This window comes from Chiloscyllium plagiosum, unplaced genomic scaffold (assembly GCF_037043375.1).
Source record: "Chiloscyllium plagiosum isolate Xiang-an unplaced genomic scaffold, Cpla_swu_hap1 HiC_scaffold_2, whole genome shotgun sequence".
In the NCBI taxonomy this organism is placed as follows: domain Eukaryota; kingdom Metazoa; phylum Chordata; class Chondrichthyes; order Orectolobiformes; family Hemiscylliidae; genus Chiloscyllium; species Chiloscyllium plagiosum.
Genome location: NW_028270140.1, coordinates 26290770 through 26303795, shown reverse-complemented (window position 1 = coordinate 26303795; position 13026 = coordinate 26290770). Strand labels below are relative to the sequence as shown.

The 13026-nt window shown below is 37.8% G+C and overlaps 1 protein-coding gene across 2 annotated transcripts in view; it reads left to right on the top strand.

The window, feature by feature from the left end:
- Positions 1 to 13026, top strand: part of LOC122563665 (ADAMTS-like protein 1) — a 571728-nt gene that overhangs the window by 360439 nt on the left and 198263 nt on the right. For both annotated transcript variants that reach the window (XM_043717704.2, XM_043717714.2), the window contains 2 exons: positions 308 to 544; positions 5751 to 5877. In XM_043717704.2, the coding sequence (XP_043573639.2) occupies positions 308 to 544; positions 5751 to 5877 (364 nt within the window). The remainder of the gene's footprint in view (positions 1 to 307; positions 545 to 5750; positions 5878 to 13026) is intronic.

The window sequence follows — 13026 nt, the reverse complement described above, 5'->3', positions numbered from 1 at the left end:
ACTATTTTGATCACTCTACTAATAATGGTTGATCACTATACAGTCAGTTATAAATGTATTCACTCTCAATTTATTCCCTTCACCAATTATTTGTAAACGCAAAGTGTTCAATTACACTCGTGAATTCTATCAAGTTAATCTAATTTGCAATTACATGTACCTGAGTGTTTAGTTAAGCGATTAAGTCAATGCATTCAGAAACATTCTTTTCCTACTTTTCCATCAATTGATCACTTTTCAGTGAATTCAAATTTCATAACTTTATGCAAGTCAGTGCTTTTTACTTGTCTTTTCCATTTCCATCGAGGAATGCCCTCCAGAAGCTGGTGACTTCCGTGCTCAGCAATGCTCTGCTCACAATGATGTCAAGTACCAAGGACAATACTATGAATGGCTACCTATCTACAATGACCCTGACAGACCCTGTGCACTGAAGTGTTTGGCGAAAGGGACAGCATTAGTTGTGGAACTGGCACCTAAAGTGCTCGATGGCACACGATGTTACACAGAGACTTTGCACATGTGCATTAGTGGAAACTGCCAAGTAAGTAATTAGAGCCTACACTGGAAGAAAAGAGATATGATGAACAATTGTTTTTATTATTTAATAATATGCTGTAAAATCTGTTAGTTTTGTCTTTTTAGACTATAAGACGTGGGGGCAAAGTAGGAGATTCAGTCCAGCAAGTTGTCTTCACTATTCAATCATCATTATCCACTCCATTTTCCTGCCTTTTTCCTATAACCCTTGATCTCTTTACTGATTAAGAACATGTCTATCTTAGCCTTGAATATACTTATACTTTTAATCCTCTGCAGTAAAGAATTCCACAGATTCACTGTCCTCTGAGCAAAGAAATTCTTCCTCATCTCCGACTTCAATGGGTCACTCCTTCCTCTGAGATTATTCCCTTGAGTCCTAGAATCTCCCACAAGGGAAAACAACTTTCCTGCATCAACCCTATCCAGCACCTCAAGAACCTTTTGTATGTTTCAATAAAGTCACCTCTCATTCTTCTAAACTCTAGTGAATAGAGGCCCCTACTCAACCTCTCCTCAAGACAGTCCTTCTGCACTTGGAGTCAATCTAGTGAACTTTCTCTGGACTGTCTGGGATACCAGTATACCTTTCCTTTTAGATAAGGAGCAAAACTATTCAGAGCATTCTAGATGTGGTCTGATGGGTACCTCATGTAGTTTCAGCAAGACTTCCCTATTTTTACATCAAATCCCCTTTGAAATAAAAGCTAACATTCCATTTACCTTCCCATATTGCCTGCTGGGTTTGGATGCTTGCTTTCAATGATTTATGCATAAGGACCCAAATCCTCCTTGTGCTGTGGCTTTCTGCAATCTTTCTCAATTAATACAGCTTTTTGATTCTTCTTGCCAAAGTGAATAACACATATTTTCCCATATGATTATCCATCGACCAAGTATTTACCTGTCATTTAACCTGTCTAAATCCTTCTGCAGACTCTTTGTTATCCTCACCACTTACCTTTCCACCTTTGTCATCCATAACCTTTGTTATCATACATTCACTTCCATCACTCAATTCTCATTAATCTAAATTGTAATTAATTGTGGCCCCAGCATTGATCCCTGTGGCATTCCACGACTGACTCTTCCCCACCTAGTCATTCACCTGCAATTTGATATTATTAACATACACTTACTATAGAGGAATATTTGAATATTAGTCATTCCTAAAGTATGAAGTTAAGAACATACCCATGTATTCTAAGGTTTCTTTTAATAGAAGTTGTTGGTACTAACACTGTTTTCTCTGTAATTTCCCTTCCACTTTATTTTAAATAAAACATTGAAATCTTTAAATTCAATCTAATCTAATAATAGTCAGTGATTTAAGTTACTATTTAATTGAGATCTTTATTGAGTAATTCAATTTTTCAGTCTAATGGTGTTTACCTTTAATGTCACATTACCATATATTCCACTGGTCCATTTATTCCAAATCTCATCCTTTTTTTCCTACCCTCTCCTGAAAGTAACAACCCATTAAACTAGCAAAGTGGGACACTGTATAACACGTTAAAGTAAATTTCATTAAATATTGGTATTTTAACAAGAATTAATATCTGGAATTAAGTAACAATTAACCTATCTTTGATGTGGAAAAAATCTTGAGGCATTTTGATTCAACATGGTACTCAACAAATAATGACAAAGGAAAATGAGTGGTGACAAATTGCATTTTGAAGAATGCCTTTAATGAAGAGAGAGAATCCCAGATGGTGGAAAACTGGCGAATAAAGGCATGGCGGGTTGAAGGAATAGAAGCAAAGAGGTTAAGGTTCTGATGGTATGACAGGGATTGGGAGGAGCAATGTTATGGATGAAATTAAAGGCAAAAGCAAGAATTTAAATTGAAGGGTTTGTGAAATGGAGATCAGTGTAGTGCTAGTAAGTTGGGACTGAAAGATTGAATTGTGTATTATTCATTGGTCTCAGCTTGAAGTCTCAGCTGAATGACAATAACTCCAACAATGCAGCATTCCCTCAGTATCAAACTGGAGTGTTGATCTTGATGTTTGTGCTCTAGTATCTAAATTGTGATTTGAACTCATGGACTAAGGCACTTTGCAGCAGCATAAGGAAAACTACCTGGCTTAGTGGTTCTGTCCCACCCACTTCCATACTTCCATCTGACAGCTATCAGGACTCAATATTAGCCATGGGCTACCCTGTGGGACCTCTGCGTTTCAGGGTGGGAAGGGATCAGCTAGTGGCAGAGAGTTTCAAGCTTTTCTTGTGCAACAGAGGGGGAAAACTCTGTTCTTCTGGCCCTGTGCCAGCCATAATGAAAGTTTTTTTAAAAATGTTTTGCGGGCCTAATTCTCAATGCCAATAGGCTGGACTATGGGAAATCCGTTGCCAGGACTGGGACCCAACATTAAACTGTAAAGAAGATTTTGCTCAGTTTGGGAGTAAAATCCTACTTCAGAAGGCAAAGAATTGAATTCTGACTTGGTCAGCTCATTTCCAGTATCAAAGTCAAATCAATTATGTCAATTCGAGCTTGAAAATGACTTGCTAGCTAAAGAATTTAAAAATCCTTAAGTGAGCTAAAGTAAATTGTGAAACAATTCTGATGTCAGCAATGGTAATCTCATTAGATCCTTTCTGTTTTGGTTCTGCCATGGCTTAGAACCCCCAGTAATATCTTCTACCTACTGTTCCTTCACTGACTGACTGATAGTGGTTGTTTATCAACCAATTCTTCTCCTGCAACAAATTGAACTCCTTCTGCCACCTTAAGTATTTTGAGGTCAAGATATGCACAGTCTCAAATGTGAGAACTTTTGCTTGCAAATTATTGTGACCATTTTCAGTCATTTGTATTCCATTTGTAAGTTGTAGCATACAGTTGCTCTTGAGAGCTGTTCCACTTTAATCATGCAGTCTCTCCAAAGATTGTAACTTTTGATTCTTCAGCTGTGGTATTTGATCTGTTGAGGCAGTGATATATGCATGTATATCAAGTTTAAAATTAACAGGATGTCTATTAACGTCCACAAATTGTCCCATTCAAATTGATTAGAGCATGAATTACCCCCAAGCATGCCTCTGGTATCTTTTTGAATGAAGATTTATTTCTAATGAAGATATATCTTTTAAATGCGGATGTTCTATTGCATTAACCTCTTTGCACAAGAAAGCATTTGTCTTTTTTCTGTCCTCAAATTATTCTAATTCCACTCATATTCTTGAGCTGACATATAGCTTTAGAGATATAGCATTTCTTTTTTTCACAGCTCAGTACTGCTTGTGCTTGTGTAGTCTTTATTGTTTCAAAGCACTAACATTAACTCTTGGAGTAGGCCAAACAGGAGATACTGTATTGGCTTTTCAAATGTACCTGTAGAATGCTTACACCTTTGTAAATTGAATAGGTTTGATCTCCTCCTGTTCTACTCCTCTTCTCAATATTTGTGTGAGAGTCTTCCTGGTTTCTGCTTCTAACACAATTTGAATAACTTTCTCCAAAGTTAAATCTTCATTGGACATAATAGTTCTAACAAAAATTCATCAATAATTCCAACAATCCTGAGCTCTGATTTCATGACTATGTAATTACAGTTCTCTACTAATCTGTAGAGGTCATGAATGAAATTGTTTATTAATTCTCCGGGATGCTGGACAAGTTGGATTGACTAGTTAGGCATAATTACAAAGACGAATAACAGCAGAGGTAATGTGTCTGTCAACACTGTGATCTCGTGCTACAATGTTTCTATAACATCATTTAGATGGTGCTTAGTTCAGCTTCTAATTCTCTTGCAGAACTATAAAGGAGACATAATGATGATTAATTAGACTAATTCCTGGCAGGGTGGGATGTTAGTTAAGGAGAAATTGAAGACACCAGGCTTATGTTTCCGCCGATCTTAGTGAAACATAAAGCATTCTTGCAGGACTCAATTTGGGAAAGCAGGAAACATATCTTCCCTGTCTTGGAGTTGTAGAACTAGGATCCACAGTCTCAGAATAAGGGATAGAATGTTTAGGCACAGAATTGATTTACTCAGAGGATCGTGAATCTCTGGAATTCTTTACCTGATGCTGTTGTAGAGGTATAGCCATTATGTTCAAGACATAGAGCAATATATTTCCAGATGTTAGAGTGTTCAAAGAATATAGGGGTAGTGCAGGAAAATGATGTTGAAGTAGAAGATTAGCTATGATCAAGTTGAATGGTGTACAAGTTTCATGGGGTTGAATGACCCAATCCAGCTCTTGTTACCTCCCTTTGGCCTCTCAAGCCCAGTGTGCCAGCCAATTAGATCAGGATTGTTCTGATGTGGCATTAACTCCACTTTCCTGCCTGTTCCTCACAACCATTGATCTTTTATTGATCAGATATCTGACTCTGGCTTGAATAAATTCAAATCTCTTCACTTCTAGCTGTGGAAGAGAATTCCAACCACCAAGAGAATAAATTCCTCATCATCACTGTCTTAAATAGGAAACCCATTATTTTAAAACTCTGCCAACCAGTCCTTGATTCTATCACAAGGAAAAATATCCTACTATGTCAGGCCCCCCTCAGAATCTTGTGGTTTTGATAGAATCATCTCGCATTCTTCTAAACTCTGAATGTAGACTCAACCTGCTAAAATCTGGCTCGGGACAAACCCTTCATCCTAAGAAACAGCTGAGTGAATCTTCTCTGAACTGCCATCAATGCAAGTATGTTCCTCCTTCAGTAAAGTGAACAAAAGCTAGAGGATACTTGCCTACTTTTAGACACTAATCCCCTGCCTTGCAATCAATACTAATATTTATTTGCTTGTCGATTTATCTGCTCTTTCTGCATGCTAATGTTTTGAGAACACACCCAGGTTCATTCTTTTTCAGGTACTTTTCATAATCAACCTGTTCAAAGCTGTTATTGCATAGCTTTAGAATAAGTGGGACTTGAACCTAGGCACACTACCATTGCACTACAAGAGCTCTTCCCATGCTATCTGTTACTGTAGCATTCTGCAATCCCTCTCCACTTAAATAATGCTGTACTTTTCTATTCATTCTGCCAAGTGACAACTTCCCATTTTCTCGCATTATACTTCACAAAGTTAACTATTATATCCATATTGAGGAAAATGTCTAGGATGTCTACTTTGCTTGGATGTCATGCTTCCCTGTAAATGTGATTGTAATTTTCAGTGCACATGCAACATATCAATCTGTACCAATGCTCTCCTCCCAATGCTGCTTTTTGGCAGGTTGTTGGCTGTGACCATCAACTTGGAAGTAATGCCAAGGAAGACAACTGTGGAGTCTGCAATGGGAATGGTTCAACATGCAGACTTGTACGAGGACAACATAAATCTCAAGGATCATCGAACAAGCGTAAGCATTGTTGGAAAAACTATCTTGCTGAATACTTGAAATCAGATAATATTTGTTTACTGGGCTTCAGTTTGTTGGGGTTCTGATAGCCAGATGGAAACGGCTACAGAAGCAGAGACTATAAATTTACAAGCTTTTTTAAAAAATCTGTGTACCACTCAAGCCCAACAAGCTGTCTTTCAGCCTGTTACAGTGCACATGAGAATAGGGCAAGTTCCCAAATAATCCACATCCACTGAATACAGTTTCTTTTAATTGATCAGCAATTTAAGCAGCTTTCTAAGGTTAATCTAGATTGTCAAACAATCCTGTCATCAGCGAACATGCCCGTGGCAGCAGCAACATAAGGATCCTTTTGAGAGAGTCATGTGTTCCTGAAATGAAAAAGATGTAATCACTGATCTAGAATGGAATCTCGTCGCAATTGGCTTTCTATCCTAACTGATCTTCTCCAGTATTCATGATTTGTGATAGTCATTTCTTATTTCAAGGGCTGACATTATAGTGGAAGGAAGATTAATGACCACTGTCACTTACAGCCCTAAAGTAGACTTTAAGGAATCTTGCAAAGGTAGGGAGAGAGTAACCAGGTAAGAGGTGCTTAGTGAGAGAGTATTGACAAGATGGCTAGAGGCTCCACCAGAGCCTGAAGCAAGAGAAAACACAGTTTGTAAATGATGGCAGAGTGGAGGACATTGCTAACAAGTTCTCCACAAGTCACACACCAAGCTGGCATAAAGTCATGTCACTGTTCCTTCACTGTGGCCGAATTAAATCCTGGAAGTCCCTTTTCAATGCGCTGGGAATGTATTGACACCACATGGACAGCAGCGGTTCAAGAGGCAGCTTACCACCACCTCCTGAAGAAAAATATTGACAGAGCAACAAATGCTGGTCTTGCCAGCAACATCCATGATAAAATAGATAAGGAATACTGAGAAAGAAGGAAAGGATCTTCAAATTGATGTGATGAAGTACAGAAGAGACATGGAAGGGACTAGCATAGGGTGGTTGGTAGTCGGAAATAAGACAAGATAGGATGTGGATGATGGTACTGGATGATTTAAGCAGAAGCTGAGGAGGTAAACAGAGAATGTTAAAAATATGATTACACAATTTCAAAAAAAATGTAGTTCTCTCTGTTTCCTGGTCAGAGTTCCTCTCTTTTGTTAATGCAAATTAGTTGGGGAAAAAGATGCTGAGGTGTTCTATGAATCCAATTCTGTATTTATACGATACTATAAATGTAGATGTAATACACATAGGAATTTGTGCATGCATGCAATCTGCTTTGTTATCCTACTAAGCTAGATGCTGCAGCAACTTATCTATAAAAGGACAAATGAAGCTTAACTGTTTACCACATTCTAAAACATGTTATTCATTATCATTGCTGTTAATTTTTTTCTATTCACTTAAGGAATGTGAGCAACACATTGACTGCCAATTGCTAATTGCCCTTGAGAAGGTTGTGGTGAGTGCCTCTTTGAACTGCTGCAATCCATTTGGTGTCAGTAGACTCAATGCCATTAGGGAGGGAGTTCCAGCATTCTGTCTCAATGGCACTGAAAGTAGAGTGATATTCTGTATTATCAAGTCAAGGTGGTGAGTAATTTGGAGGGAAATGTACAGGTGGTAGTATTCCCAAGTATCTCTTTAACCAAGCTTTTGCAGCTTCTTGCTATCGTCCTTCCACATAGTAGTGTCATGAGTTCGGAAGAAGTTGGATGAGGATCTTTGGTGAGTTTCTGCAGTGCATCTTGTAGATGGTACACATCACTGCTAATATGCATCAGAGCTGGAGGGAGTGAATGCTTGTGGATGTGGTGGCAATCAAGTGGGCTGCATTGTCATGGATAGTGTGAAGCTTATTGAATGTTGTTGGAGCTGCACCCATCCAAGCAAGTGCAGATTAGTTTGTTCAGTCTTCTAAACAATCTTGGCCATAGCTGTAAAGTTATCTGATAATAATGCTTTTAATACTTTCAGTTTTGACCATGATATCCTGGAAGCATGCTAAGAATTCAATGTGCATTTCATAAACTTGCAACTTAACTTGGTAATCATTTCAACTTTACAGAATACAGAGGTGATTTTGACCAGTGATTTTTCAGAGTTTAGACAGACATGTTGATGTAGTTAGATATTAAGCAATATTAAAACAAACCACATTGTGAGTGTGGTTCTAGCTGCACTTACAGGTGCCAAAGGAAAACAATGCATGAACAAAATAACTGAAAGATACCAATCAAACTAAGCAGATTTAACCATATCAAAAAAGGCAATCATTCAACGGAGTACTGCTCTAGTTGCTGTCTGTTAATTATGTTTTTACTAAGTTTAATTGGTTCCAATTTTATTAGCAATAGCAAATGGTATTTATTTTTAAAAATTGTCCCAAAGGACTTCAGTGTAGTTTTGTGAAGCAAAATTTGATATGAAGCTACAAAAGCTTGGACAAAGAGAAGTTTTTTGCAGCTTCTTAAAATAGGAAGGTTAGAAATGGAGTGCCTTCAAAAGGAGATTCTAGAGCTTAGAGTCTAGGCAGTTGCGAGCATGGTTGTTGTATTGTGAAATGTCAAGGATGGTCAAGAGAACAGAATTGGAGAATTATAGATATTACAGGTCTTCTAGCTTGAGGAGACTTTAGGACGAGGGAGGTAAATCTAGAGAAGAGTTTTGCAAATAAGGATGAGAAGGTTAAAATCCAAATTTACAATTCCACAAAAGTGGAGTAAGAGACAATGATGTTCTTTCTTCAGAGTACAATATTGATGCTCCAGTCAAAAGAGAATTGTTTTAGTGTTACTAACAGAAAGTCCCATCTTTACAGCTTGGTTGTCCTGATTAAGTTGATCCAGTTGGGGGCACAGCTTAAGGCCAATGAGTTCAAGAGAAATTCACATTTTTGATGTCTGAACTGAAAAATGTGCAAGGAATATCATGCTCCCTTGTGATGAACTCATACTATGATGTTGAGGTTCAAACTCCATGAGTGACCTCTTGAAACACCAGCAGGTCATGATGGTGTATCAATGTGAGTGAGTCCTTCAGGAGACAGGACAAACTTAAATTGCTTACTTTATTTTGCAGATTTTCACTTGCCTTATTTGGTTGTATGGGTTTTTAGAGGATATTTATGGTCGTTATAATCTGTGCAAATTGGCATGTCATTCCTATGTTTCTATGTGCTGCATACTGTTTCTAAGACATTAGGTGGAACCATTCTACTGTCAGGAGTCAAAAGCAATAAAACTAAAGTTGACTAAGAAGATTGAACCACTGACTTCTCTTCAACTCCGCATTGCATCTGGCTCTCACTACAAATTACTGGGACGCACTGGGGTGGTGTAATATCTAATGAACTGTGCTGATCCATTTGAACAATTATGGCATTATGTTTTAAAATAATTGAAGTAGCTATTGTTATGAAAGTGTAGGTGTACTGTGCCTTTTTAAGAGGGAGAGGAAGCTGGCAAGGACTGACTGCAAGCACAGAGTGTGCTGAACAATCTAAAAATGTAACATTTGGTTGAAACAAATAGCTGGAGTTGCGTTGCCATGGAACAAAACCAAATTCAAATTTGGCCAATCAGTTTAAATTATGCCCTGGATACCAAAATCCAATCGAATTTGAATTTTACTGTTTGGGATTACATCATACCAATGAAATAATCCAATGTTTTGGGATATAAAATTGGACATTTTGAACAGTTAGGGGGAGAACCAGAAAGTACAGACTGCTCGCTGAATAGCTCTCTGAAAGGTACCTGTCCATAAGAAAAGTTGTGCAGCAGAAGTCCGAAGAAAAGACACCCTGGAAAATACAGAGGAAAATCGACAAAGGAAAATTGACAAAGATTGCTGATTTTGAAACGTGATTTTTGTTTGTAAATCTTAATCAGGGTTTTTTTAATCAGACCAGTGTTGTAGAGCGGGAGGTAAAAGATAGTTTTAAGAGAAAGGAGTTGCAAATACTTGTTAATTTAATGTTCTCTTTTGGACATAATAAAGAACAAAATTGTTAATTTTTACTTTAAAAGTGAGATCTGGGATAGTTCTTTGCCTCTCGAAATTTAACAGATTACAGCGCGAGGTGAGCTTCTCTGTGTGTCAGGTTTAGATTAGCAGAGGGGTTTATCCCATGTCATAACACTATAAATGGAAAAAGCTGACTAGATTTACCTGACCTGTCAAAATGTATCATTGCCAGTGAATAGTGTATACTTATCTCTACACAAGGTTAAGTGGCAATAAAATGTTTACAAACACAGAACTACTTTGCAAAAAAATAAGACTATATTCCTCAGGAAATAAATCCGAAGCTATGAGTGTTCTGAATATTAAATCCTTTTGTAGCTATATATTTAACAATGCCAATTTTTAAAAAGTACAATTAATAATGCATTAGAGGCAATACAGTGAAAGTTCACTCGATTGATGCCTCAGATGAGAAGGTTGTTCTATGATAGACTTCAGTCTATTGGTGAGAAAGTGAGGTCTGCAGATGCTGGAGATCAGAGCTGAAAATGTGTTGCTGGAAAAGCGCAGCAGGTCAGGCAGCATCCATTTCCTGAAAAAGGGCTTATGCCCGAAACGTCGATTCTCCTGTTCCCTGGATGCTGCCTGACCTGCTGCGCTTTTCCAGCAACACATTTTCAGCTTCAGTCTATTGGTCCTATAGATAATGGAGATCAGACGAAAGAGGTGACTGAGGTGTGCAAGATTCTAAAGAGTCTTGCAGAACACACAGAAAGATTGTTTTCACTGATTGACTAAGAAACTAGAACATGGGGGCAGAGTTTCAGAACAAGGGTTTGATGGTTTATGACTATGATGAAGACAATTCTATTCACTCAAAGGTTTATTTACCTTTAGAATTCTCTATCAAGGGTTGTGGGTACTCTGTCATTCAATGAAGTTCAGACTGAAATAGACAGAAGTTTGCTCTGTCAGAGAATCAAGGGATATGGGAAACAGAGGAGAACTTGGAGTTAAAGCCCCTGGTCAATGTTGAAGATGGAGAGATGATGGCATATGGGTACTGTGGTATGTCATTGGACAAGTACTGTAGAGGCTCAAGCTGGAGTTGTGATTTAAATCTATCTATGGTAGGTGGTGGAATTGATTATCATCTGATGATTCTGAAATATAAAGCTAGCCTCAGTAATGGTGATGGTGATAACCAAAATCAATTATTGTAAAATTTAACATCTTCACCAACATAACTTAAGGAAGGAAATCTGCCATCACTCCCTGCTGTGGAGTTTGTGACTCCAGACCCATAGCAAAGTTGTTTGTCTTTTAATTGTCTACTCAACTAGCAAATTCAATGGCACTAATGAATGGACAATAAATACAGACCTTGTTAGTAATGCCCACATCTCCATAAATGAAAGCAATGAATTATAAAAATGTAATGGCAGAACAGACCCGCGACAGTGTTATATTCCCATTCTATTCTCATGTTTTTGTGTGCAGCTGAACAAACAGATAGTATTTCTACAATTATAAAACATGCACTGCGGATTTGTTTTGTGAATTGATGGCCATCATCTGAATAAAGGAATGGAAAAAATCATTCAGAAATACACAAACTTTGGAAATAAGCCCAGACATTTGGACGTTTATATCTGTGGCAAACCCAATCATCAAACATATAATTAATCTGCTCCTCAATCAGGATTCTGTATTGATTACTGTTTCATCTTTGGTTTGAATCAGCCTTTTAGTTCTTCATGACTCAAATATATTTGAACAACAGTTCATATAATGTTATTGAAAATGCTAGTATTTACGTTCTTGTAATTGGTGATCCTTTAATTTCTCACCATGTATTCTTTGTGTTTGTCCAGTGATTGTGGCTAGTTAAACATAGAGAGTGTCACACTTATGTTCAAATTTATTCTTGTCCAACCATCATGATTGTGAACAATTTCTTCAGGATAATAGCTAGCAATAAGAGTAGAGGTCTGACAGCTATAGATATCAGGTGCTACAATACTGAAATTGCTACTGACTTTTTAAAAAATGAACAGAATTAGATTTTCTTCGTAATCGACCACAAATATTTCCGTTATTTTCCTGCACAATATCAGCTTACTCCACTTGGGAGAAATCATGCATTTGCATCAGAAGATTGTGTGTTCAAATCCTATTCCATTCCTTTCACATATGATGTAGTCCTGTGCTTTAACATACTGCTAAGGTAGTGCTGCATTGTTGGAGCTACAGCCCTTTACATAAAAGGATGTATTAAGTTCCTGTTTGTCTGTTCCAGTAAAAGAAGGTTTTAATTTTAGAAAAGTCAGTACGTACTTAGTGCATTGGACAAGATGCCTCTGTTAAACAATATGACCAAAGTTAGATTAACGCAGCAGGTCAGGCAGCATCTAGGGAACAGGAGAATCGACGTTTCGGGCATTAGCCCTTCTTCAGTTTCCTGAAGAAGGGCTAATGCCCGAAACGTCGATTCTCCTGTTCCCTAGATGCTGCCTGACCTGCTGCGCTTTTCCAGCAACACATTTCCATCTCTGATCTCCAGCATCTGCAGACCTCACTTTTTCCTCAAAGTTAGATTAACTTGTCATTTACCTCATGACATAGATTGCAATGCTTCACAGTCAATTAATGTTGAAGTGTTTTATAGATATACCTTTATTTCTTAAGTAAATTAAACATGAAACAAAATGTCTTCTGCCATGTTACTTACACAAAATAAAAAGGAATCTTAAAACATCCACAGAACATTTTAGTTGCATCAGATTCTGTAGCAGGAGGACCATAAAATGTGAAAATTTGAAGCTATAAATCCTAATGAACTTTAAACTAAACAATGGGACTCGGCAGCAAAATTCAACTGAGAAATAGAAGTTCTGAAGAAAGGTCACTGGGGAATTGAAATGTTAATTCTGCTTTCTGCCCACAAATGCTGTCAGACCTGCTGAGTTTCTCCAGCCATTTCTGTTTATGTTTCATGAGCATTTGTTTATGGGTTGTCAAAAATTTTGGTCTGAATTTTCGTGCAGGTGGCTTCTTCATCATTATAAAAGTGATGGCAGAGGCCCAAGCACGGAAATTCTGACCGTGAATGCAGAGCCTTCCATGTGTGGGAAAGGAGAGTGGATGGGAATGGGGCTTGGTTCACAG